Below are 27,870 nucleotides of genomic sequence, written 5' to 3'. Positions count from 1 at the left end.
CCCCAGCCCAGCTCACACACTTACACTGAGAAAAGAGGGCTTCTAATGAATTTGGAATGAATGGACATGCACACACTATTAATCTTAAAGCAAGTATATTAAGCCAGAAGAAAATACACCTGCAAAACTTACACAATACCAATCTCATAACAATGAAGCAAAGAGATAACAAAGGTAGGGCGTGTGGTCACCCGGACCAATCTGGGGCTGCTCTGGGCCGGCCCTCCAGTCAACACCCTGGACAGTCCAGGGGAGGCTTCTCCGCTCCATTCCAGGGCTGGTCTCGGAGGCACCCAGAGCCAGGCGACACTGAGTGGACAGGCCCTGTTAACTGCTGGGTGCAGCCAGAGACTCCAGGGGCTGTGAACTTCAATACTGAGGTTCCACATATTTTTCCTATCTTTTTAAATAGAAGAGCAAAATAGCCTTGACTCGATAAGTGGTGTTTTTTTTTTGGCCCTCATTATTACATTCTCTTTTTTCTTCTTTTTCTTTTTTTTTTTTTTTTTGAGATGGAGTCTCACTCTGTCCCCCAGGCTGGAGTGCTATGGCATGATCTTGGCTCACTGCGACCAACCTCTACCTCCTGGGTTCAAGTGATTCTCCTGCCACCTGCCTCGGCCTCCCAAAGTGCTGGGATTACAGGCGTGAGCCACCACACCCGGCCTACATTCTCTTTATCGTAGATAAGGAATGAAAAACTAGGCCGGGTGTGGTGTCTCACACCTGTAATCCCAGCACTTTGGGAGGCTGAGGCAGGTAGATCACGTAGTCAGGAGTTCGAGACCAGCCTGGCTGACATGGTGAAACCCTGTTTCAACTAAAGATACAAAAATTAGCCAGGCGTGGTGGCGTGTGCCTGTAATCCCAGCTGCTCTGGAGGCTGAGGCAGGAGAATCGCTTGAACCCGGGAGGTGGAGGTTGCAGCGAGTTGAGATTGCACCAGCCTGGGTGAAAAGGAGAGACTCCATCTCAAAAAAACAGACAGACAAAAAAAAAAAAAGAAAAGAAAAACTCAACCTAGTAAACCAAAACAAATTTTCTTTTTTTTTTTTTGAGAGGGAGTCTCGTTCTGTCGCCCAGGCTGGAGTGCAGTGGCCGGATCTCAGCTCACTGCAAGCTCCACCTCCCGGGTTCACGCCATTCTCCGGCCTCAGCCTCCCGAGTAGCTGGGACTACAGGCGCCTGCCACCTCGCCCGGCTATTTTTTTGTATTTCTTAATAGAGACGGGGTTTCACCGTGTTAGCCAGGATGGTTTCGATCTCCTGACCTCGTGATCCGCCCGTCTCGGCCTCCCAAAGTGCTGGGATTACAGGCTTGAGCCACCGCGCCCGGCCCAAAACAAATTTTCTAATCATTTAAGAATAAACCATAATCAACAGAAGATCTGCAGTAACACAGGACACCGGTGGCAATTATGAGACAAATGCTCTTGGCCTAGGAGACAGTGACGAGGGGGCCCCGTCACCCCAGGGGAAGGCGACGAGGGGGGCCCGTCACCCCAGGGGACGGCGACGGGGGGGGCCCGTCACCCCAGGGGACGGCGACGGGGGTGTCATCGCCACTGGTGAAAGACTCACCTGCAGGGAGAAGGTCAGGGCCAGGTCTGTCTCCACTTGTCCACTGGGGGGCAGCACAATTTCATGGGACCGCAGGATCCGTTTGGAGCCCTGTGATTAAGCAAGACCTGTTCTAGTTCAAAGGACTGCATCTCAGAAGGAAACAAGGCAAAGATGCCATGACTCCTGCACCTAAAACTGGCAGGATTGCAGCCCTGCAGTCTAGGGGGTGGTAGGCACAGGCTGGGATAATTCTCAGAGATGCCCCGGCATCTTTCCCAAGAAGCTTAAAAACATCGAAACCCTTCGGCCCACAGGTTCCACCTCCAGGAACCTGCCCTAAGACATGAGAGAGAAGCCAGGAGTGGTTCCTGCTAAAGTTAACGCGATCACAAAACAGATTCCACGATCAGATGCAGCAGCACCTGACTGCGCTGCCCAAGTCTGCCTGGCAGAACAAATCTGGGAGGCACCAAGCCTCTTCTGGTTTTGGTTCTGAGAGACAGGTCTCGCTGTGTTGCTCAGACTGGACTTGAGCTCCTGGGCTCAAGCAATCCTCCTGCCTCAGCCTCTTAAGTAGCTCAGCCTACAGGCGTGTGCCCCCATGCTTCGCTTAAAGCATTTTTTTATTTTTTATTTTTTTTGAGACAGGGTCTCACTCTGTCACCCAGGCTGTAGTGCAGTGGCTCGGTCTCAACTCACTACAGCCTTGACCTCCCAGACTCAGGCAATCCTCCAGCCTCAGCCTTCCTAGTACCTAGGACTACAGGCATGTACCACCACAAAAACAAAAAAAATACAACAATTTTGGTATTTTGTTAAGAGACAAGGATTAGTCATGTTGCCCAGACTGGTCTCCAACTCCTGAGCTCAAGCAATCCACCCTCCTCGGCCTCTCAAAGTGCTGGGATTACAAGCATGAGCCACTGTGTCCAGCCTAAAGCATTTTCTAAAAAGAAGAATGATCAGGGCTGACTGGTCCTCTCATAGAATAAAATATACAGAGATACGATACTTAAAATATGGAGAAGCTGTCACAAAAAGGAGAGTAGTAGAAGCCTAGATGTAGGTGCAGGAAATGCATGACCACCTGAAAACACAGTTTATACCCAGTGAGCTTCAGGCCAGCAGGAGACATCATACACACCTATGCTAAATGGATAACGAGTCATTTGGATGAAAGGCAACAGGACCCCAACAGCAAACTTTATATCAAAATAGATTCCTAATGGATTGAATGTGCTTATTGCACTGTTGTTTTACATGGGACCATCCCAATAAGGATGAGCTCGGAGACCTCGTGCTCCGAGAAACAAGCAGCCACTGTGGGGTCCCAGGCACGAGGTTCCCAGAGGCCGGCGCGCAGGCCACAGTGGATAAGAGGTGCCAGGCGGCTGGAGGGCGAGAGGTCCAGGACAGACAACGGGAGCCTGGGGACAGCCCAGGTTCGGGTGGGAGCAGCAGGGCCTCAGGACAGGTGCGGGTGGCCCGCATGGCCATATTCGGGCTCCATGAGACGCCCGTCGGGGGCTCTGGTCCTACCTTTGCGCTGGGGCCTAAGGTGCAGTGCGGCAAGGGGCAGCGCGGCTCTCCTTGGCCAGCTTCCTGTCCCCTCTCCTCTCCCCAGGTGCCCCTGCGTTGTGGTCTGGGCTCTCCCTCCTCTTCCCCTTGACCCTTCAGAGATGTTTCCCCGCAAATGTGCTCTGCATAGGGTCCCTCTTAGCATCCCCCCTCAGAGGACCTGCAGGGACCCAGCTGTGTCAGGAAAAGGACAGTGTGTGCCGCCAGCCAGGGAGGCGAAGGTGCACACCAGAGAAGGCTGAGGGGCAGGTGGGGCTGCAGGGCCAGGCTGGCTGCTTCCCCCACAGCGGCCTGGTGGAGAGGACACCACAAGAGAAGCGGGCGAGGAGCTGGGGGTGATCAAGGGAGGCCAAGGGCCACGTGGCTGCTGAGCTGGGGTGGGCAGGGAGGGCATGGGCAGCCAGTCCATGGGGTACACGGAGGGGCTGGAGAGGGGGCTCTGAGGGGCCCTGGGGCCAAGCTCTCAGTCAGGACACAGGCTGGGGCAGGACCAGAGACAGGCAGAGGGAGGAATGGGGCCAAGGAATAGGGTCAGTGTGGGGTAGGGCCCCATGCCAGAGGTTAGAGGTCTATCCCAAGGAAGGGGCAGGCCCTGGGCCAGGCATGGGGAAGACGCCAGCACGGCCCCTGTGCAACAGCTACTTGTTCAAAGCCTTCGAGAGGTCACAGGACCCACTAGGGTCAGGAGAGAGGCCCTGGCACCTGGGGCTGGGAGTTCTGGCTAGGCCCTCACCTCCCAGAGTGCCCTCCACCCCACAGAAAGTGGGCAGGAAGTGGGTGCTGAGTGCAGCAGGGAAGCCCTGGCTCCAGGTGCTTGGGGCCCGTCCGTCACTGTGAGGTGACCCGAGGGCACCTCTGCCCTGGGAAGGCTCCATGCATGTGACGTCCACATCCCAGAAGGCCGGGCCTGCCTCCCTTGTGCGGGACAGGACTGGACCCACGAGCATCCTGTCATTCCCAAGTCCCGGAGATGGCATGGGCTGCCCGCTGTTTTGGCGCAGGGCCCCACACTGGCGCACTGCCTGACTTGTCTCCCAGGCACATGGAAAGCCTACACAGCACCCAGCCACGGCCAGGGGCGCAAGGGGCCTCACCTGCATCTTGACGGCAATCACCACGGAGATCAGCTCCTTCTCCAGCTCCTTGAAGACCACCAGCTTCTTCAGAGTCAGGCTGCACAACCTGCAAGGCAACACACAGCTCAGCCTCGGGGCTCCGTCCTCTCCTCAGAAGGTGGCCCTGTGCCGTCCCAACACTGCGTCACCCCGGGAGCCTGCACCCCAGGGTGCAGGGCAGGGTATGACTGCCTGGGCGGCCCCAGGACCTCACAGAGCTCCCTATGACTGCCTGGGTGACCCAGGACATCACGGGGCTCCAAGACATCACCCCGGCTGTCCCTGCACGTGGCGGGTGCCCCTCAGCATCCGTTGGCTGCCAGGCCAGAGGTCTCATCTCCTGAAGGCCCCTGAGGGTTAGCCTCCCTCCCATGGAACTCACTCAGTTTTCATTTAAGAATAAACCATAATCAACAGAAGATCTGCAGTAACACAGGACACTGGTGGCAATTATGAGACAAATGCTCTCGGCCTAGGAGACAGTGACGAGGGGGCCCCGTCACCCCAGGGGACGGCGACGAGGGGGGCCCGTCACCCCAGGGGACGGTGACGAGGGGGGCCCCGTCACCACAGGGGACGGTGACGAGGGTGACGAGTGTGGGCCTGTGGACAGGCAGGTAGGAGGGATGATGGGCCACAAAGAGAAGATCTGAGAGTCCTGAGAAAGCTCCCAGCTGTGAGAGCACAGGCCTCCCGTCTCCCACGGCCCTATCCAGCCCCAGGCTCAGCCTCCCCCAGTCCTGCCCACCCCAGGCCCCCCTGCCCATGGCTGGGATACGCTTTCCCCCAACCTTCCTTCTGTTCATTTCACCTCCACCATTCTGTCCTGAGGCCACAGGAGTCCTGGAGACGCCAGGGACAGTCTGAAGGACACACCCACAGTGACCAGGGCTCTGTCCCTGGGGAGTGGAAGGGTGTAGACCCAACCCTCCACTCTGCCTAGTGGTGCCCCGTGTGAACATGCATCTCCCCAGGGCATCTGCCGTACACACGCCAGGGCCCCAAATCCATCCAGTAAAGATACCCAAACCACCACCCCCCGCCTGAAGGTGTGTGGGTGCGACGCCCGCACTGGCAAGCTTTCCAGAAACTTTGGCACAGCTCTCTTTGAAGCCTGGCTCATTTTTCTTCTTGCTCAGGACAGCGGAAGGGTGAAGGCACCACCGTCCAGACAGGGGTGGCATTGCCTGCCCCGCCTGGCTTCAGGTTCCAAGACCAACAAGCTCTGAGTGGCTGTGTCTGTGCTGAGGACACTTTCCCTTGGGGACGTCTGGGCTTGTGGCACCCACCTCCTGGGCTGGTGCTTGGCCCTCAAAGTATGAATGTAAAACACCAGAACAGGCACCAGACACAGCTAGGCCATGGAACGCAGCCACCCACAGTGGCTGCCACGTGCTTCCGTCTCCACCCCCGGGCATCGGGTGTGGACATGGTGGTGGGAAGGCAGGCCCTTCTGGCACACATCCCTGCACCCAGCAGTGGAAGCACTGGCTGGATACAGCCTGTGTATGACTGCCTGGGCGGCCCCAGGACGTCACGGGGCTTCCTGAGCACCTGTCAACCCATTTGTAAAATGGGGACCATGGAGACCCCACTCCCATCCTGGCTGCTCAGGTGATGATGGCGATACCGTCTACACTCCACTGAGCTGAGAGAAGTCAAGGGGCAGACACCAGAGCTCCCTGGGTGGGACGCGCCTGACTCGACAGCAGGGCGGCAGGTGGCAGGTGCAATGGGGACAGTGGACGGTGGGCAGTGGGGGAGCCATGCAGGCGGGGGTGGGGAAGACATGCGGGCAGGCGGTGGGGGAACCATGCAGGCAGTGGGGAGCAGTGGTGCGGGCAGGGGTAAGGGAGCCGTGCAGGCAGGGCCACAGGGTGCTCTCCGCAGACAGAGCTGCAGATGCGAGCAGGGCCTGACGGCCACCAAAGTCACCAGCCGGGCTGTGTGATTCTGCATGGGACCAAGTCATGCACAGGGCGGCCTGTTCCAAACAAGATCGGGTCAGTGTAGCGCATAGAGCACAGGACTGACCCAGAAACGAGTCTGCTTTCCAACACCGGGAGACGGACCTACCCAGGTCAGATGTTTTATTTTTCTGAGTCCCAAGTTAGATGTTTTTAAGTCCAGCTTTTTGGGCAAGCAGGCATGGAGCTTAAACAATGAGTGTGAAGAGCCTGTCTACTACAGACAGCGCTGTCAGAGTCCTTCAAGTCATTTTCGAGCTGCGGTCAGACCGTCCACTGTCGCCCGTCAGTGTCTGTGCGCACAAGGTGTACTCCGAGGCCACCAGCGAGCTTTAAAGTCATTGTCATCCTCAGTGTATCACAAAATAAGTCAGGCATTAAGTCAGTCTCCTGGGACTTGGCAGAGGCACTGAACAGCCTGGCCTGAGGGGGCACTCCTCCAGCAGGGACCCTCGCCCTGGCTCCACCCCACACCATTGGGGCTGCCCAGATTCCCATAGACTCTCTCTTACTGAACAAAATGCAAGAGGAAAAAAGAGAGAGGAGACAGACTAAGCGAGAGGTGATATGAACCAAGACAGACCATATGCTGGGTCACACCACAAATCCTTCACAAACTCAAAAGAACTGATACCCTGCAAAGAACACATTCTCTGACCAAAATGGCGTTAGACTAGCGATCTGTTACATAAAGATGGTGGGGAAATTCACCACTGCTTGGGTGAATGGCCCTCAATAACCTATGGATCAAAGCAAGTCTCAAAGGAAATCAGAGAACACTCTGAATGGCATGGAAATGAAAACGTAGCATGTCAAATCTGCCAGGTGCAGCTAAAGCAGTGCTGAAAGGAGAATCTATAGCATTAAGTGCTTATGTCAGAAAAGAAAAAAGATTCAAATACACAATCTAAAGATTCCTTTTTTTTTTTTTTTCTAAGACGGAGTCTCGCTCTGCCGCCCAGGCTGGAGTGCAGTGGCACGATCTCGGCTCACTACAAGCTCCACCTTCCGGGTTCACACCATTCTCCTGCCTCAGCCTCCTGAGTAGCTGGGACTACAGGCACCCACCACCATGCCTGGCTAATTTTTTGTATTTTTAGTAGAGACGGGGTTTCACCATGTTAGCCAGGATGGTCTCAATCTCCTGACCTTGTGATCCACCCGCCTCGGCCTCCCAAAGTGCTGAGATTACAGGCGTGAGCCACCGCGCCTGGCCAGATTCCATCTTTTTTGAGATGGAGTCTCGCTGTGTCTCCGTCTCCAGGCTGGAGTGCAGTGGCATGATCTCAGCTCACTGCAACCTGCACCTCCCAGGTTCAAGCGATTACAGGCACGTACTACCATGCCCAGCTAATTTTTTTATATTTTTGGTAGAGACAGGATTTCACCATGTTGGCCAGGCTGGTCTCGAACTCCTGACCTCAGGTGATCCACCCACCTCAGCCTCCCAAAGTGCTGGGATTACTGAGCCACCGCGCCCAGCCCTAAGGTTCCATCTTAAGAAACTAGAAGAGCATATTAAACCCCAAGTAAGCAAAAGGAAGGACATTATAATGATAAAGAGGAACAACTAAACTGAAAATAGATAAACAATTAATAAAATAAAACCATGCTAGTTCTTTGGGAAGATGAATAAAATTCATAATACCTCTACCCAAACAAAGAAGAAAGTAGACAAAAGTTGCCATTATCAGAAGTACAAGAAGGAAAGAACGATAGACCTTACAGACTACTGGAAAATACTATGAACAACTTCATGAATAAAAATTTGACTACTTTGATAAAATGTACCAGTTTTCATTTCCCTAGAAAGCCACAAACTACTAAAACTCACCATGATGAAACAGATAGCTGGTATACTCCTATACCTATTAAATAAATTCAATTAATAGTTTAAAAATTTCTGGGCTGGGCGCAGTGGCTCACACCTGTAATCCCAGCACTTTAGGAGGCCAAGGTGGGCGGATCACTTGAGGTCAGGAGTTCGAGACCAGCCTGGCCAACATGGTGAAACCCCATCTCTACTAAAAATACAAAATTAGACAGGCGTGGTGGTGCATGCCTGTAATCCTAACTACTCAGGAGGCTGAGGCAGGAGAATCGCTTGAACCCGGGAGGCAGAGGTTGTAGTGAGCCGAGACTGTACCACTGCACTCCGGTTTGGGGGACAGAGTAAGACTCTGTCTCAAAAATAAATAAATTAATTAATAATTAATTAAATCTTCCAAAAAAAAAAAAAAAACCTCCGGGGAAATTCAACCGTATATTAAAAGTAGAGGCAGGGTAGGGTGGCTCATGCCTGTAATCCCAGCACTTTGGGAAGCTGAGGTGGGTGGATCACTTGAGCCCAGGAGTTTGAGATCAGCCAGGGTACACAGGGAGACCCTGTCTCTACAAAAAATACAAAAATTAGCCAAGTACGGCAGCACACATCTGCAGTCTCAGCTACAGGTTGTCCAGGCCTGGTCTCAAACTCCTGGCCTCGAGTGATCTGCCCACCTCGGCCTCCCAAAGTGCTGGGATTACAGGTATGAGCCACCACGCTCGGCCGCAGATCACATACTTGACAAAAATTTTATCCAGAAAATGTAAATATATGAACTCTCAGAACTCAACAATATGAAAACAAACAACCTAATAAAAAGTGAGAAAATTAGTGGGCATGGTCACGGGCGCCTGTAATCCCAGCTACTCCAGAGGCTGAGGCAGGGGAATTGCTTGAACCAGGGAGGTGAAGGTTGCAGTGAGCTGAGGTCGCGCCACTGCACTCCAGCCTGGTTGACAGAGCAAGACTCCAACTCATAAAAAAAAAAAGTAAGCAAAATATTTGAACAGACGTTTCACCAGAAAAGATACATTGATAGCAAATAAACACATGAAAAGATGCTCAAAACTATTAGTTATTGCAGAAACGCAAATTAAAACCAAAGGAGATACCAACTACACCTATTAGAATGGCTTAAAACACACAAAAGATAAAAAAGCTAATACCAAGTGCTGGCGAGGAGGCAAAACCACGGGGACTTCCACACACTCTGAACGTGCGGAACGCCACACGGCAGTCACTGGAAAGCCGTCTGGCAGCTTCTTACAAAGTGAAACACACAGGACCCAGCAATCCTACCCCTTGGAACTGGGCCAAGGGAAATAAAAGCATGCGTCCCTACAAAGATCTGTAATGCAGAGATCTCTAACAGCAGTTCTATTCATAACTGCCACCCACTGCAAACCCAGATGTCCTTCACGCAAAGACAAGGACATCGTGGCACACCGTGCAACGGAATACGACTCAGCAACAACTAGGAATGGATCATTGACACAATAGGATGGATCTCAAAGGCATCGTGCTGAGTGAGACGCCCGTGTCGAGAGCTCACACACCAGTTTTGTCCATCTCTATGGCACTCTGGAAAAGGCAGAGCTGGAGGGACAAGGCCTGGTCAGTAGGGCGGGTGGCTGCTGGGGACTGGGTGGCTGCTGGGGACTGTTCTGGGTGGACTGCCCAGTGTCCTGGTTGTGTGGCGCATGTCAAGCTCAGAGCTGCATATGAAAAAAGGCGCGAGGGGTGAACCTTTACCATAACAATACTGTCTTTTTTTTTAGACAGAGTCTTGCTCTGTTGCCCAGGCTGGAGTGCAGGGGTGCGATCTTGGCTCACTGCAGCCTCTGCCTCCCGGGTTCAAGCAATTCACCTACCTCAGCCTTCTGAGTAGCTGGGACTACAGGCGTGCACCACCACGCCCAGCTAATTTTTTGTATTTTTACTAGAGACGGGGTTTCACCATGTCGGCCAGGCTGGTTTTGAACTCCTGATCTGGTGATCTACCCACCTCGGCGTCCCAAAGCGCTAGGATTCCAGGCATGAGCCACTGCACCTGGTCTACCAGATGATACCTTCAAAGTTTTTGTTTTATTAAAGACTGCCACAAGACACATATCGACCAATTGCAAACAAGAAGCTCTACTGTGGCTGGGCACAATCACACATGTAATCCCAGCAATTTGGGAAGCCAAGGCAGGTAGATCACTTGAGGCCAGGAGTTCGAGACCAGCCTGGCCAACATGGCGAAATCCTGTCTCTATAAAAAATTACAAAAATTAGCTGAACGTGGTGGGGTGCACCTGCAGTCCCAGCTACTTGGGAGGCTGAGGTGGGAGGATCACCTGAGCCCAGGAGTTGGAGGCTGCAGTGAGCTGTGATCGCACCACTGCACTCCAGCCTGAGTGACAGGGGACCCTGTCACACACACACACATACACACACACACAGGGGCAGCAGCCTGGATCCTGCTGTGGGTGAACTAATTGTAAACAAACAAACAAATCCATGAGAGGTATTTGGGGGCAGTGGGCAGGGTACTGCAAGACTTCCCTTCTTCACCACTCAGACTTCCACATCTTTGTCTAGAAGCTCACACTCCTTACATTTGTTTGACCAGCGCTCACCATCTATGCAGCACAGCCCAGTGCCCCCAGCCCAAGACTCCTGTCACAAAAACAGCAGGCTATGGCTCCCCATCCCTAGGGAGGGGCTTCTCTCTGCACACTTGGAAGGAGAAAGTCGCAGCTCATGATCCTGCAGTAGACAGACCTTGCCCAAGGGGGACGTGGTTGCCCCTCTCAGGCCTGTCTCTGCTGTCACTACACACAGCTACAGCCACCATGCAAACACTGAAAGAATAAAAAGCTCCAGCCTAGGCAACATGGCAAGACTCTGTCTCTAAAACATAAATAAATAAAATAAGGAATAAAAAGAATCATCTGCATTCAGAAACTGTGCAGATAAACAAAACATGTTATTTGCTTATTATCCACTGTTGGTTCTGAGAGTGAGGCCTAAAGGTTTGCCTAGGCCAGGTGCACCACACTTGGCCCTGAGAAAATCATAACAAAGACACCAGAAAACCTACAGAGGACGGTTCACCACCAGCCTGCCACTGTGTTCGGGACACCTTGCAGCTGTAATAGATTCATCAGCAACGCAAGTAGAGCAAAGCGTATTTTAAAAACAACTCAATATAAAACAAAATCACAGTGACAGGTGGAAACTCAGTGCTCACATCCGAGACAACGTTTGAATACCCGCAGTGTTCTCTCTTTCCTCTTCTACTGTGTCTGCTCGAAATAGGAGAATAAAAGAGCCAACACGAATCCGAATCCTAGAGAAGAGAGGCTCCTGTTTTGTTTTCTGACAGAGAGAAGCGAGAGGCATACAGGAAAAGTTCAGATACACAAAACCCACTGGCCTCCAACAAGAACGAGCAAACGTTCTCCACACTTGGGATCTGTTTAAAGAAATAAAGGGGCCCGACCACAGAAACGCACTGCGTGCTCTCCACACCAGCCCTGTTTCTTCCCCTCTGCAGGCACTGCAGGCCTCAGGAGCGTGTGTCTCTATGCATGGCCGAGACGGCCAGCCGTCTCCAAGCTCCGTTCTCTAGCCCCCTGCCCCTTGGCAGCGAGCATCCCCACGCTAGCTGGGTGACGGCTGCCCGGCCAGAGAGAAGGCAAGGGTGCTGAGCAAGCAGCCCCGCCAGGGACCCTGAGCAGAGGCAGCAGGCTCACCCAGGGCAGCAGGCTCTGCCCGCTTCTTTCACCCTGGCTGCAAGGGCAGGTCCCAGGCAGCCACCACGGACCCAGAGGCAGAAGCCAAGCCAAAGACAGATGTCCCCGGCCAGCCCTGGACCACGGACACCTATACCACTCCACAGGCGGCAGGAAGCACCAGCTCAGCCAGCCCTTCATTCCTGGCTCTGGTGCAGAAAAGTCACCTGGGCTCTAGACCAGAGGTCCCTAAGCCCCAGGACGGGTTCCTGGCCTGCCAGGAACTGGCCGCACAGCAGGAGATGAGCACCGGGGAGCGAGCATCCCCCCCTGAGCTCCGCCTCCTGTCAGTCGGTGGGGCATCAGGTGTCACAGGAGAATCCTGCTGGAGCTGTACCTGAGAGGGATCTAGGCTGCACACCCCTACGAGAATCCGATGCCTCATGATTGGCGGTGGGACCGTTTCACTGGAAACCATTCCCACCACCGTCTGTGGAAAACTCTTCCACAAAACCAGTCCCTGGTGGCAAAAATGGGGACCGCTGCTTTAACCCATCCCACTCCCCCCTTTGTTCCTTCCTCTTTTTCACAATGAGATTATTCATCCATTTGGAGTTGTTGTGTGTGTGTTGTGAGTGATTGCATTTTATTTCCTACATGAATGTTCAATTATCACCAAGCCATTTCCCTAAAAGCATATCCTTTCCTCGTGGGTGAATGAGGCCATTTCTGAAGCACACTGTGATCGTGTTTCTGCTGGTACATTCCACAGTCACCGTTTACACTTCTGCCAATTCCGTATTGTTCTAACTAGCATAACTAATTTAAATAAATTTGTATCTGCTAAGGGTAATTACTCCTTCTTAGCCAGACGCAGTGGCTCACACTTGTAATCTCAACACTTTGGGAGGCCAAGGCGGGTGGATGACCTGAGCCCAGGAGTTCAAGACCAGCCTGGGCAACATGGTGAAACCCCATCCCTACAAAAAATACAAAAATTGGCTGGATGTGGTGGCTCATGCCTGTAATCCTGGGACTTTGGGATGCTGAGGCGGGCGGATCACCTGAGGTCAGGAGTTTGAAACCAGCCTGGCCTACATGGTGAAACCCCTCTCTACTAAAAATACAAAATTAGCCGGGCGTGTTTGCTACTTTATTAAGCTTTTCCAATCAGCTTCTGGCTTTTGTTAATATTCAGTTAAGACTTGTTCTTTGTTATCTCCATTCCTTTTTTTTTTAAATAGAGACAGAATCTTGCTCTGTCACCCAGGCTAGAGTGCAGTGGTGCAATCACAGCTCATGGCAGCCTTGAACCCCTGTGCTCAGGAGATCCTCTCCCTTCGGCCTCCCAAAGTGCTAGGATTACAGGCATGAGTCACCACACCTGGCCCTGCTGGTCTGTTCTTCTTCTTCTTCTTTTTTCTTTGGAGATGGAGTTTTGTTCTTGTTGCCCAGGCTGGAGTGCAGTGGCACGATCCTGGCTCACTGCAACCTCTGCTTCCCGGGTTCAAGCCATTCTTCTGCCTCAGCCTCCCAAGTAGCTAGGACTACAGGTTCACACCACCACACCCGGCTAATTTTTGTATTTTCAGTAGAGATAGGGTTTTCCCATGTTGGCCAGGCTGGTCTCGAACTCCTGACCTCAAGTGGTCCCCCAACCTTGGCCTCCCACAGTGCTAGGGTTATAAGCATGAGCCACCACACCCAGCCCTGCTGGTCTTTTCGAAGCACCTGGTCTCGCTCTGTGAGTGGCAGTGGAACAGCATCCTCCACTTTCCATCTTTGGCAGTATTCAATTAGCTACAGGAACCACCATAAACGTCAACGGGCCAAAGTGACAGCCACGGGTCCCCAGGAACTTGCAGAGCAGGGGCTGAGGAGCACCTCTGAAGTCAGCCTGGGTTGGTCAACAAAGTCACAGAGGTGCCCTCGGCCCCGACACCTGGACACCTGCAGTCAGCTGAAGGCAGGAGTGAGCACCTCTGGTCGTGAGGCCAGGCTCAGAGAGGAGAGCAGCTGGGCGGGTGGAAGGAGGGGAGAGAGTAGGAAGACAGGGAGGCAGGAGGGAGGAAGAAGAGCGGGGAGATGGCACAATGAAGCCAGGGAATTCCAAGGGCCTTCAACAGACACCAGGACCTCTGCTGGCGCCACTCTAGAGCTGTCCTTTCCTGGCCGATGCCTGGGGACCCAGTGGCATGGGGCACTGCTAGGCCTGGGCACCCGAAGTCAGGGGTCAGTCATGCAGGAGGTCACAGGCACATGGTCACGGTCAGGGTGGATGGACACCTGGCCCTGGGGCAGATGAGCTGGGAATGGGAGGTGAGGGTGGGCAGGGCACCTCCCTCCAGGGTCACTCTGAAAACCCAGCAAGGGTCACACTGGCCCTGGAGGACCCAGAATCCTGCACGGCCCCCAGGGGCCTGGGGTGAGCGAGCTGTGGCAGGTCAACAGGTCAGGGGAGGCCCAAGGGACAAGGTGGGAAAGGAGAGACAGCAAAGAACAAACACCCCTGGGAATGCCCCATCCCTGCCCCCTCGGCAGGGACTTCCGGGAGAAGGCAGGCACCATAGCCCAGCACCCCAGTTTATATGAGTTACAGAACAAGTGACATTTCAGGAAGGTCAGAGAAACCTGACTCAGCAGAAAGTGCCCATGTGCGTGCCCTGCAAGGCATTTCCACGTCAGCTGGAAGGAGAGCAGCCAACCTCTCCAGGGCTGAGCAGAGCCCCAGTTCCACGCAGCCCACAGCAGGCAGAAGGGGAGGCTAGAAGTCCTCTGCAGGTCACTCCCCCTCCTCCTCCAGGAAACCGGGGCCAGCGCCAGGCCCCAGTCCAAGAACAGACCCCTCAGCCACCAGCCTGAGACGGGGGCAGGGCAGGCCCTCTGTGGGCGAGGAGGCCAGAGACAGCGCAGCCCAGCAGTATGCGCTCTGGGAGACTGAAAGCCCCACCCACCCACTCCTGCGTGTGATGCACACCAGAGACTGGAGGTGGCCCTGCTGCCCCTGGGGGTGCACGTGTCGGGGCTGAGGCAGGCACCTGCGTCCCTATGTCCCAACGGAGCAAGGGTGGGTACCCCTTCAAACCACTGACTTCTGGAAGCCTGAGCTAGGACTCTGCATCAGGCCCCCCAGTTTTGTTCAGAGGCACAGAGACCCTGGCCCAGGGGTGGGACAGGCTCTCAGGGGCAGGTCTGGAGAGGCTCCCATCTCAGGGGCTCAGGGGGGTCCTGGGATTTGGAGACTACTTCCCACTTTGAACAGAAATCCAAAAGGCGAGAGGCCTGAGCTCCTCCCAGGGTTGCCACCCAAGCCCAGCTAGGCATAGCAACGGGCTCAGCCAGCCCCAACTTGGAGATGAACACTGGTGCACCCCCTGGCTTTGGGATTTAACTGTTTTTTTTCTGGTAGGAAGGTAAACGGCGACAGCCTTATTTTGGAGAACAGCTTGACGATGTCTATTTCTCTTTTTTATTGTGGTAAATATATATAACGTAAAACTTGCCATTTGAACCATTTTTCAGCGTACAGGTCAGTGGCACTAAGTGCGTGGACGCCGTCGTGCAGCCCTCACCGCCATCCAGCTCGAGAACTCTCTTCACCTTGCACAACTGAAACTACCCATCCTACCCCGACTCTCCATTCCCACCTTCCCTGGCCCCTGGCACTCACCATGCTGCACCATCCTACCTTCTGTCCCCATGAATGCAACGACTCTAGGGACCTGGCACTAATGGGATTGTACAGTGCATGTCCTCCTGTGACGGGCTTATTCCACTCAGCACAACATACTCGAGGCCCGTCCACGCTGCAGCCTCTGTTTCCTTCCTTTTCAGGGCTAAGTAATATTCCACAGGGTGGAGGTCACACTGTGCCAAGGGTGAGTGACGCTCTGTGGTGTGGAGGTCACACTGTGCCGAGGGTGAGTGAAGCTCTGTGGTGTGGAGGGACACACTGTGCCGAGGGTGAGTGACGCTCTGTGGTGTGGAGGGTCACACTGTGCCGAGGGTGAGTGACGCTCTGTGGTGTGGAGGGTCACACTGTGCCGAGGGCTCGGTGATGCTCTGTGGTGTGGAGGGTCACACTGTGCCGAGGGTGAGTGACGCTCTGTGGTGTGGAGGATCACACTGTGCCGAGGGTGAGTGACGCTCTGTGGTGTGGAGGGTCACACTGTGCCGAGGGTGAGTGACGCTCTGTGGTGTGGAGGGTCACACTGTGCCGAGGGTGAGTGACGCTCTGTGGTGTGGAGGGTCACACTGTGCCGAGGGTGAGTGACGCTCTGTGGTGTGGAGGGACACACTGTGCTGAGGGTGAGTGACGCTCTGTGGTGTGGAGGGACACACTGTGACGACTTGTTCGTCCACGGATGGACACGGGCTGCGTCCATCTCTCAGCCACCGTGAGTAAGGCTGCTGCGAACACAGGGTGCAGCTCTCCCCTGGAGGCCCCGCTTCAGTGCTCCTGGGTTCTACTGAGAAGCGGAACTGTTGGGTCACACGGGAACTCTGACAGGAACTCTGTGTCTCATTTTCTGAGGGGCTGCTGTCCTGTCCCCTGCGACAGCTGCACCACGCTACATTCCCAGCAGCCGTGCACAGGGACCGGCTTTCACTCTGATGAACACTTCTACGAGGAGGCCCTCCCCACAGGGGCCTCCCACAAGCAGGGCCCACAACCCCAGGAAGGCAGGCCAGACTCACCCACCAGCACACTCTGGCCCTGCTGGAGCGTGGGTGCGTGTGCCTTCGTTCATTCATTCACTGAGCCCCACTGGGAGGCATCATCCTGCCGCCTGCCCCAGCCCTGTCCTCACTCGCTCCTGCGTGGACTCTGGTCACCTGAGGACCCTGCCCTCCAGACAGCGGCGTGAGCCAAGATCTCTTCCGTCCAGCCACTCGCCATCACTGCTGGGCTGCATCCTGTGCTTGGCTCAAGGCCTCCTCGAGAGGCTGCATGGCCAACTCTGCAGCCCTGGCATGCAGCCGCGCCACTCCCGAGGACAGCACAGAACCCAAGCAGGACAAGGGAGCACTTCACGGATTTCTGAGAAACGCACCAGCACCCGGCTGGCCCTCGAGGCACATGTCAACCCCACCACTTTCCTCCAGGCAGGCATGGGGGTGGGGGCGCGCGCAGAGCACAGATGGTTAAGACCCGAGGCAGCTGGTCCCAAACCTGCTGACTGTGTTTTGTTGGAAGGGAAAACTGAGGAGCTTTTGTCTCCAAGAGCTGCCCCCTTGGTGCGGTCGCAAGCCTGCCCGCGTGGGAGCTGGGGCCCTGTGGCGGCAGCTGGCCACACGCGCTCCATGCCCTGCTGCCCCTGGGCAGAGGAATGTCACAGGCTGGTGCCCCAAGTGCTCAGCCCACGCCCTGCCATCCCCAGGCTCCAGGTGCCTGCACGGCCATCCTTGCAGCCGGGCCCCAGGGCACCGCCGTCCTCACGGAGAGAGTTCCACGGGGCTCTCTGCCCCTGCACCACCAGTACTTACCACCCAGCCCGTCCCAAGAGTCGCCCAGGCGGCCCGGGGTAGCTGCCAGCTCTTGCTAGCCTCACTCAGCTTTCTCCGATGTCCAGCCTTATCTGGACATGGCTGCTCCCTGCTAATGAGGACAGAAGGTCAGGGTGCCTTCTCAGTGTCACCGCCGGCCAGCAGTCAGGGCGAAGGTGGCTGCTGTGGAGCGAGAGGTTCAGGCTCAGTCAGGTGCCTGGTGGACAGACTGCACCGAGGGCTGGGACTACTGGGTCTCCAAGCCTCGGCCCAGTGAGGGGTCGCCTCAGCAGAGGCCAGCCCTGTGCATGAGGGAGGGTGAAGAGGTGGTCCCCACCTGCCCCAGAATAGGGGAAGGAATGTGATGGTACTGGAGTCAGCACATCACAGCCACACCAGATGCCAGCCAGAGCGTCGCAGCCACACCAGCCTCCAGCTACATCAGGCACTGGCCTATGGGGGCCGAGCTGAACCCAGGGTGCCCCTGGAAGGACCACGGCTCCAGGAACAGCATCTGCCCCACAGCAGAGAGGCCTCCAAGGTGGCTGTGAGGACAATGCTGCAAACGCACGTCCGGCCCTCAGCGCTGGGCTCCACCATGCCATGCGTTCCAGCCAGCCTGTGGCAAGGCTGGGAGCTGCCGGCCATTGTCCAAGCTGGGTCCAGCCATCAGGAGACCCTGTCCTCAGACCTGCTGAGCCTGTACTTCTGCCTCAGTCACCCAAAGGCCCAGGGGCCATTCCCTGTTCTTCCACCTCCAGCCCAGCAGTCCCAGGCACAGGTATGCAGGTGTACAGTGTGCCTCACCGACAGCTGGAGGGGAGCCCCCCCCAGCTCTGTTCCCACCGCCCATACTGTGCACACACGCCCAAGGCTGCCAGACCAGAGGGGCTCTGGGAAGGGATTCCACAGCTCCCTCCACAGTGCACGCTCTGAGCTGCACCCCATCTGGGTCCATGCTGAGTGACTTGCATGGCCACATGCACCTGTGAGCATGACCACAAGCCTGGGCTAACTCAGCTGTGGGCACAGAGCACACACGGGGCCTCAGGTGGAGAACTACGCAGACACTGGCCCTCAGGTGAAGCTCTACGCCCACACTGGGCCTCAGGTGTAGCACTACGCCCACACTGGGCCTCAGGTGTAGTACTACGTACACACTGACACTGGCCCTCAGGTGGAGCTCTACGCCCACACTGGCCCTCGGGTGTAGCACTATGCACACACTGGGCCTCAGGTGAAGAACTACGCCCACACTGGCCCTCGGGTGTAGTACTATGCACACACTGGCCCTCAGGTGTAGCTCTATGCACACACTGGCCCTCAGGTGGAGCTCTATGCAGACTCTGGCCCTCAGGTGGAGCTCTATGCAGACTCTGGCCCTCAGGTGGAGCTCTATGCACACACTGGCCCTCAGGTGGAGCTCTATGCACACACTGGCCCTCAGGTGGAGAACTACGCAGACTCTGGCCCTCAGGTGGAGCTCTATGCACACACTGGGCCTCAGGTGGAGCTCTATGCACACACTGGCCCTCAGGTGGAGCTCTATGCACACACTGGGCCTCAGGTGGAGCTCTATGCACACACTGGCCCTCAGGTGGAGCTCTATGCAGACAGAGGGAAGAGGGTGAGGCCCTGCACATACGTTCTGCTGCTCAGGATGGAGCCAGGTCTGGTCTGCGTCAGCCTCAAGGTGGAAACAGCTCTCCCCTTCCCATGCCCTCCTGGCCAGGCTGCCCTGGGGTCAGGTGGGGTCTGTGGGCTGACCCACGCGGCTGGCTGGCGCTGCCTCTGCAGCCAGGGCCCAATCCCTTGGCCCTAGAGTCCGGCAAGAAGAGGTGTCAGGGGAAGGCAGACAGACGGGTCCAGTGCAGGAGGAGACGGGCTGAGCAGGCGGGGGCCGCTGCCCTGCGCAGGGGGAAGCCAGGCAAGGTTCTGAACGAGACAAGGCATCGTGGATCCAGGCCCGGGCCCCCGACACCCCACGACCACCCGCAGGCTGGACACTCCACACGGCCCCAGGCAGGAAGGGACCTGACAGGCGTCTTCCAGCAGGAATGGGCCCTGCCCAGCAAGGGTGTTTCTGTGCAGGGGCTATTTTAGCACAGACGAGGCACAGGCAGGTGCTTGTGACAGCTGGGGAAGCTCCCAGAACCCCCTCTGGGAAGGCCTGTGGGCCACGCCCCTGTCCTGGGCAGCCCTGCCATGGGCCACAGGCTGTTACTCTCAGTGAGGAGGGTGAGAGGCCAGGCCGGTCACCAGCCTTGGGTCTGCCTGGACCTTTGGGCTGCTTTGCGAAAACCTCCCACCTCCTCCCTCCCCAATGGCCCACGTGGCAAAGGGTGAAGGGTGGGCCTGCAAGAAGGTGTCCCAGGTTTTGGCACTTTCAGTGCTCAGCTTTCCTCAGTGGCCACTGCAAGCCCAACGGGTCTCAGGAACATCCCCAGACTGCATGTCACTGGGCCCAGCAAGGCCAGGTCACACAAGCCAGCACCCCAGGGAGCAGCCAGAACCTTCTGCCGAGACACTGTGTCCCCAGTAGGACAGGACGGCCAGGGACAGGCTTCCAGGAGAGTCTGTACAGCGCCCCAGGACTGGCCAGCCTGTGCTGCAAACAGCTAACACGGCAGCAGCACCGTGGGAACGCCTGCAATGGAGCAGCCTCCCAGTGTAGTGTCCCCGCCTGGGGCAGGCCAGGGGAAGGCAGAACCAGCACCCGCTCCGCACAGGGCACGGATGTGGGCAGGAGGATGACTCCAGCTATTGGGTGAAGAGAGGGAACCAGGAGCACCTGCAGCAAGAGGTGGTGGGGACTGGCGGGGAACAGGGCCAGGGTGTGTGTGTGCGTGCACGGTGCATGGGTGTGTGCACGTGTGTATGTGCATGAGCGTGCATCTGTCTCTCTCTCTCTCACAACCCATACCAGTTGGTCTACATGGGCCCAGGCCCGGTCTGCATCCATCCCCAGGGGCCCAGCACACGCTCCACAGAGAGGAGAAACCATGATGCAGCCCACGGGAGCAGAACCCAGGGTGGAGACAGAGCACAGACTGAGCACCCCCACAAAAACGTGGGGGAACGATGGCGGTGGGGGCATGCGACTGTCTCAGATTTCTTCTCTGCCCCACATCAAGAGGATGCACTTAAGACCAACTTCTTGTTTAGGAATCAAGGCTGCTCCCCTCCGGAGAATCTCAGTGTGAAACCTACTGGCCCTTGGGGGCAGGAGAGGGACCAGAGGATGGAACTGCTGTCCCGCGGGGGACTCAGACCTCAGAATCCACCTCCTGGGCTCCAGCTCTGTGGACTGCCCACGAGAGGACCAGGCAGAGGCCCGGGACCCAGGCTGTGGCCTCGAAGAGAAGCATGCAGTGCCTGAGGAGGGAGTTCCCACCTGGGAAGAAGTGGGTCAGACACAAAACCTTCCCAACTCAGCCCCAGGCACCGAGCCCCACCTCACTGCCTGTGCCCTCAGCTGTCACAGGCTCAGGGGAGGATCAGCACAGCTTCCCATGGGGGTTCTCACAAACCCAACTGCTTCCTGTGTGGTCTCAGCCCTGGAGGTGGTTGGCCACACAGGCACACCCTGAACATGGCCGAGGGGCCCACCTGCTCCTCTCACTCCCCACTGATATCACGGGCACCAGGCAAAACCCCCGTGCTCCGTGCTGTGGGTCTGGGACTAGTCAGCAACATGTCTCAACACAGCCCACAGAGGAGAGGACCACTGTGCTTCCCGGGCCAGGGAGGGGCTGGGAGGGGCTCCCACGGAAGGAGAAGCAGGCGCGGGGGCACATGCAGCACCACCGCGAGGCGTAGGACAGTGACCCAGCAGCTTCCACCCAAGGAAGGAGATGCAACGTCTGACTGAGGATTCTTCCAAAACAAGAAGAGAGATGCTTGCATTCAGCGACTCCCAAGGAGGCTCAAAAGCAATGCTAATAACAAATCTTGTTTAGGAATCAAGGCTGCTCCCCTCCAGGGAATCTCAGGAAGGTGTCTGAAACCTACTGGCCCTTGGGGGCAGGAGAGGGACCAAATCAAAATAAAAATGCTAAAAGCAACCACAGAGCACACAGGTGTCCTGCAAGGAACAAGGAGCAGGCTGATCACAGACTCCTCAAAACCACAACAGAGGCAAGACAATAAAACAATTGTCAAAGTACCGAGGAGACAAAACTGTCAACCTAGAACTCTGTGATCCTCAGGTGTGAGGGGGACAAAAACGCCATCTTCAGGCACTGAAAGACTGAAAGAGCTTCTGAAGGATGTGCTCCAGGAAAACAAAAACTATCCTCGGGAAGGGCGGGGCCCCAGGTGAGCAAAGTAGCAGCAAAGTCACAGTCATCAAAGGCATTGCTGTTTCTCCTGCATTTCAGCTCTCCTACCTTTGGAGGGTGGGAGGGTTGTTGACTATCCTTAAATATCAACAGGTCTTTCACATTTTAAGCAAATCAGTAACAGTTAAAAAGACTACAAATCAGATTTATTGGAGTGGGTAATACAGAAAACTCAGGCCAGGCACAATGGCTCATGCCTGTAATCCCAACACTTTAGGAGGCTGAAATGGGAGGATGACTTGAGCCCCAGCGTTTGAGGCTGCAGGGAGCTATGATCATCCCACTGCACTCTAGCCTGAGCAACAGAGTGAGAACCTGTCTCAAAAATAAAAATAAACTCAATCTTGATCCTTCCTTAATTTCCACGGAGAAAATAACAAAATGCAGCAAAGAAAATGCGTAATAAACAGAATCAAAATGATCAAAATTATAGGAATACATGCAACTACATCATCACACAGAAACACAGACTAAACTTGCCAGTTAAAGGCTAACCCAGGTGAGGTGTGGTGGCTCAAGCCTGTAATCCCAGCACTTTGGGAGGCCGAGGCAGGTGGATCACCTGAGATCAGGAGTTCGAGACCAGCCTGGCCAACACTGGTGAAACCCCGTCTCTAATAAAAATACAAAAATTAGCTGGGTGTGGTGGCTCATGCCTGCAATCCCAGCTACTCGGGAGGCTGAGGCAGGAGAATCGCTTGAACCCAGGAGGTGGAGGTTGCAGTGAGCCGAGATTGTGCCACTGTACTCCAGCCCAGGCCACAGGGTGAGACTCCGTTTCAAAAAACAAAAAACAAACAAACAAAAGCCAACCCCGGCATTCAACAAAGCTGTTCACCAGAGCAAGGCTAGGCCCCGAGGACCCAGAAAGTTGATGTTACGTGAGCAGGAGATGCCGGCAGAGGCTGCACGGGGCCCAGCTGGCACAGAGATGGAGTTGGGAATGCTCTTAAGGAAAAAAGCAGAATTTGAGGTAAAGGCGAGGACAGAAATGACTGACCACAGGGCACTCGCCAGGAAGCTGAAACAAGGCCAGTCCTGGGTACCATGGCGATTGCCTGAGAAAAGACAGGAAATGTGTGGGTGTCGGGTGGGGCCCCAGGACTCTGACGCCAGAGTCCCACGGTGCTCCGTGGAGATGGGGGCGAGGGGTCGTGCTGGTGTGGCCTAGGCCGCACTAGCTGCCACCCTGGGACCTGGGGTCCAGAGAGCAGCCGCACCCCCAGCTGGGTCAGGGCTGGCTGCGGCCCCACTCCCTCCAGGAGGTGAGCATTTCGTGCTTGGAAAGAAAACTCCGCAGCACAGTAACCTTCCTCTGCGTGACCTCGTCTAAGGCAGGACATCTCCCTACAGTGAGGCTCCCAGAACCCACGCGCCCTTCACAGCCTCCCGTCCCCGCCCTCCCACACACGGACCCTGCACAGCCTCCCGTCCCCGCCCTCCCACACACGGACCCTGCACAGCCTCCCGTCCCCGCCTTCCCACACACGGACCCTTCACAGCCTCCCGTCCCCGCCTTCCCACACACGGACTCTTCGCAACCTCCTGTCCCCGCCCTCCCACACACGGACCCTTCACAGCCTCCTGTCCCCGCCCTCCCACACACGGACCCTTCACAGCCTCCTGTCCCCGCCTTCCCACACACGGACTCTTCACAACCTCCTGTCCCCGCCCTCCCACACACGGACCCTTCACAGCCTCCTGTCCCCGCCTTCCCACACACGGACTCTTCACAACCTCCTGTCCCCGCCCTCCCACACACGGACCCTTCACAGCCTCCTGTCCCCGCCTTCCCACACACGGACTCTTCGCAACCTCCTGTCCCCGCCCTCCCACACACGGACCCTTCACAGCCTCCTGTCCCCGCCTTCCCACACACGGACCCCAGGCTTCTTGGACGCTCCGGCTCAACCCTTATTGGTTCTCACTGAAATCCCCCAGCAGGCGTCCGGAGCCCACCCTGTGCCTCCCAGGGCATCCCAGCTGGAAACTCAGCCCTGGCGTGACGTGCAGACCACAGGGATGGGTTTCACCTCCCAGCTGTGCTTGGCTCCTAAGCTGGCACCACCACACCACAGCTCGAGTTCCAGGCCTGGACGCTCCTGCTGCACACCTCGCCCTCCTGGAAGGAGCCTGGTGGTCTCCTCTCCACGAGAAGCAGTACCACAAGGCAGAGCTTGCAGAGCTTGCTGGGCCTGCAGGCCAGGAGCCGACGCACTAGAGCCCTGCGAGGCCGGTTTGCAAGTTACTCAGGAAAAGACTCCAGGTGCGCACCTAGTCAAGGGGGCTGTCTGGACCTCCCTGAGCCATCATGAGAAGCCCCGCCACCAAGCCCAGAAGGTGCCTGCCACTTGGCTGACACCAGAACAGTCTCTCCAGAAGGTGTCCAGAACCGCAGACCCCCACTCTACTGCCCCAAGAGCTAGAGGATCTAGAGCACCCTAGACTCTCCCAGAGCTGCCGGAGGCCCTGAGCACCCCTAGACTGTCGGCCAGTTTGGACCCAGGATGGTTCTGGTGGGGCAGGAGCAGCAGGCAGGTGACAGCAGGCTGGCCCTGGTTCCAGGGACTTCTCTTCTGGGAAAGGCAACAGTTGTCAGGGAGCAAATCTTGAAGTGCCAAGTTGGCCACACAGGGCCCGAGGGAAGCCGGGAGAAGATGGGGACAGAGATCACACAGGGTAGCCACAGCCAGGCCCCTGCAAACCACAGGCGCCCCCGCAAAGGCCTCTGTGCAGCCCACACTGCTCCTGTACACACGCTTGCTCCACAGCTTCCTCCTCTGCAGACAGATGAGGAGCCCCAGAGGATGCAGCCAGCACCCAGGGCCACGGGGCCTCCAGGGAGTCCTCCCTCTGATCTCACTCCCAGCACACTCCCCACTGCTCCCCTGAATTAACCCCACAGCAAGGTGGAGAAGATTCATTGAATGCCTAGAGCATCTATAATTCTCTGTTGCCACAAATTTCCTGTGCAGCTCTGAATTCCAACTGACCTCTCTCTCTAGGTCAATAATATGCAAAAGAGGTGCTACCGGGCCACACTGGCACTGAGGGGCTGCTGCCCTGCCTCGCGACCCTCGGAGGCGACTGCAAAGACACCAGGCAAGAGATTCGCTGAGGTCTTTTTTTCAATGAGTCTAATCTAACAAGGTTTTCTCTTCACTCTTAACGCGAATGGCTACTTGGAAATCCTAATGACGCTGCTGCCACTGTGCCTTGGGTGTTCAGGTCAGCGGAAAGGTGTTGGGTGCGGGAGCCACGCACCAAGACTAGGGCTGCTGGGAGGCCCAGCCACAGCCGACCCCCAAGTAGTACCTCCAGCAAGTGCGTGGCACCTGTGGAATATTCCAGCTTCAGGGATGGCGAGCCCAGAGCGCAACTGCTGCCAGTGTCCCCGAGAGCAGCCTCTGGGCCCCTGTTCTCTGTGGTCACTCACACTGCTGGGCCCAGCAGCTGGAGCATCTGTGTCCAACTCACAGAGCAGCCACAGCCTGAGCTCCCTCCTCTCCTGAGCTGCTAAGCCCCAGGAAGGCCCAGGGGAGGCAGCGGGTGGGGGGCACCAGGTCACCCACTATCGGGTCCCCTTTCTGAAGGGACCACATTCTCCAGGAGGCGAGGTGAGGACAACCCTGGACAGCTGCCTCTTCCCCAGTCAAAGGAAAGCTGGCCCCTCCGGGGTTGGGCACAGGGGGCACGGCATAAGCTCTCTGTCCTTCACGAACTACACCCCTCTCTTCTCTGCACACCTCCACACCCAGGGAAACACTCAACCTCTGACCAAGAGTCACCCCTCATCAGTGCTGGAAACTTTCCCAGGGAGTAACTGGAACCACCGCAGGGCCTGGTCCACTAAAGGTGGACGGATCCGGGGGGAGGCACTGTGCTGATAAAATCCCTAGCAAAACCTCGGGTGGTCTGGGCCGGTGAGCCAGGGCTCGGCTGTCAATGGTCCTGCTCTCTGGCTGGGAGCTGCTCAAGCCACAGTGGCAATCTCTGGATAGCATGTTGCTAATTAAAGAAACCTCCAAAACCTTCGCTAGCCCGCCAGAGCCAGGTGCAGTCCGAGAACCTGGCCAGCCGCCCTCTGCCCCGCCACATCCTCCTCAGGTGAGTGCGGCAAGCAAGGTGCAGAGGCATGAGTCGCACCCACCCTGCCCCCAGCACAGGCTCCCTGCGCTAGCGGCAGACACCTGCTGTGATTCCTGGCCCTGCCCCCAGCGCAATTTGACAGGACCACGGCAGGAGAACAACTCCACCCCAGCCTCCGTCACCACTTGCCGAGGGTCTGAGAAGCAAGAGGCTGCTGGAGGAGCTGCTCACGGGAGCTGAGGTCCCTGCACCTCAGGCCCACGATCCCCAATGCTCAGGCAGTGAGTGCAGCAAGCAGTAGTGGCAGGCACTGACTGGCCAGGCACACCCCCTCAGGCTACCACCAGTGCAGCCTCTTGATGTTCCTGGACCTCTCCTCAAGGCAGGCCCTCCGTCCCGCTGGCTTCTGAGGCTCGCTCTGTGTGGCCAGGCTCACTCTGTCAGGCACACTGGCCTCTCAGCTGGTGAGATGCCCCTTGGCCCTGTGGCCTTGCAGCTGTTCTTCTCGTCCAAAGCCAACATCTCCTACAGGAGACAGCGACGCTGGACCTGATAGGTGCTGTATTTATAAACACAGGCCACGCTCAGCTCCATTTCCGGCTGAAGCCATAGCCAGGCAAGCCACAAGAGCGCTGATTCGGGTGTGGTGACTCAACTTTCCAAGGCGTGACAACCTGTACGTCCAGCCAGGTGGGAAAAATAGGAAGCCAAGGGCCAAGCTGGAAAGTGCAGGAGCCGAGGGAACAGCAGGACTGACTGCAAGGGGCAGGCTGGCGGGACGGGAGGCTGCCCAGGGCTTCACAGCAGCTCCCACCAGGAGGAACAGCGGAGTCCTGGCCGCAGGGTGAACATGGAGCTCGCAGCAGCCAGCACACTCAGGCCAGGAGAGCTCAGACCTCAGGGTGGGTCTTCAGGGCCAAAGCTCCCCCTCCGGTCCCTGGTGGGGCCACATTCCAGGCTTGAGGTGGGCGGGGAAGGAGAGCCCTAGGCCAGACAGAGGGGCCTCATGACCTCACGCCTGTGTGGCCCAGGGGTAGCCCGAGAATGTAGAAGGGCCACCCTCCCAGGCCCCACTACGGAGCACCTCCTGGAGCCACTGGCGGGCACTGCCCAAAGCCTGAGCAGCCATCCCTCTCCCTAGCACTCAGACGAACGAATGGTCCAATTCAGCACCGCACCAGGAAGGCCTGGCCACAAGGGACGCCCTGCCAGCAGGGCATCGGCCTCCTGCTGCTCACCCTCCTGAGGCGCTCCCGGGGCAACTGGGAAGATGCAGCATGTCCACCCTCAAACTGACCAGGAACGAGCTCATACAGAAGCCTCAACTCCACTGCTGTGGGGGAGCCCCCGCCCCACCCGTGTCCAGGACCAGGGAGGCGGGCACTGGTCTCCAGGCGGCCCTGGAGACACCTGCACGAGCCCAGGGTGCAATGCTGATGAAAATTCTTGCCCAATTATTTTGCATCTAAAAATAAGGAAGTCCTGGCTGGGGGCCATACAATAAAGAAATATTGTCGGCCGGGCGCGGTGGCTCAAGCCTGTAATCCCAGCACTTTGGGAGCCCGAGACGGGCGGATCACGAGGTCAGGAGTTCGAGACCATCCTGGCTAACACGGTGAAACCCCGTCTCTACTAAAAAATACAAAAAACTGCCGGGCGCGGTGGCTCACGCCTGTAATCCCAGCACTTTGGGAGGCCGAGGCGGGCGGATCACAAGGTCAGGAGATCGAGACCACGGTGAAACCCCGTTTCTACTAAAAATACAAAAAATTAGCCGGGCGCGGTGGCGGGCGCCTGTAGTCCCAGCTACTCAGGAGGCTGAGGCAGGAGAATGGCGTGAACCCGGGAGGCGGAGCTTGCAGTGAGCCGAGATTGCGCCACTGCACTCCAGCCTGGGCGACAGAGCGAGACTCTGTCTCAAAAAAAAAAAAACAAAAAAACAAAAAACTAGCCAGGCGACGTGGCGGGCGCCTGTAGTCCCAGCTACTCGGGAGGCTGAGGCAGGAGAATGGCGTAAAAACCCGGGAGGCGGAGCTTGCAGTGAGCTGAGATCCGGCCACTGCACTCCACCCTGGGCGACACAGCGAGACTCCGTCTCAAAAAAAAAAAAAAAAAAGAAATATTGTCAATGCCTCTTGCAAGGTCAGCTACGGAATTACACTGGGAAATGAGGCTCAAATTAAACAA

General features: G+C 56.6%; 1 protein-coding gene across 9 annotated transcripts in view; it reads right to left on the bottom strand.

Annotated features, from left to right (window-relative positions):
- PACS2 (phosphofurin acidic cluster sorting protein 2) overlaps positions 1–27,870 on the bottom strand; it is an 87,173-nt gene that overhangs the window by 46,979 nt on the left and 12,324 nt on the right. For all 9 annotated transcript variants that reach the window (XM_045397677.3, XM_045397680.3, XM_045397678.3 and 6 more), the window contains exons 2-3: positions 4,236–4,323; positions 1,582–1,671 (exon numbers count right to left, since the gene is read on the bottom strand). In XM_045397677.3, the coding sequence (XP_045253612.1) occupies positions 1,582–1,671; positions 4,236–4,323 (178 nt within the window). The remainder of the gene's footprint in view (positions 1–1,581; positions 1,672–4,235; positions 4,324–27,870) is intronic.

This window comes from Macaca fascicularis, chromosome 7 (assembly GCF_037993035.2).
Source record: "Macaca fascicularis isolate 582-1 chromosome 7, T2T-MFA8v1.1".
NCBI classification, from domain to species: domain Eukaryota; kingdom Metazoa; phylum Chordata; class Mammalia; order Primates; family Cercopithecidae; genus Macaca; species Macaca fascicularis.
The sequence above is the reverse complement of the archived record's forward strand: the minus strand, read 5'-3'. Positions and strand labels throughout refer to the sequence as shown.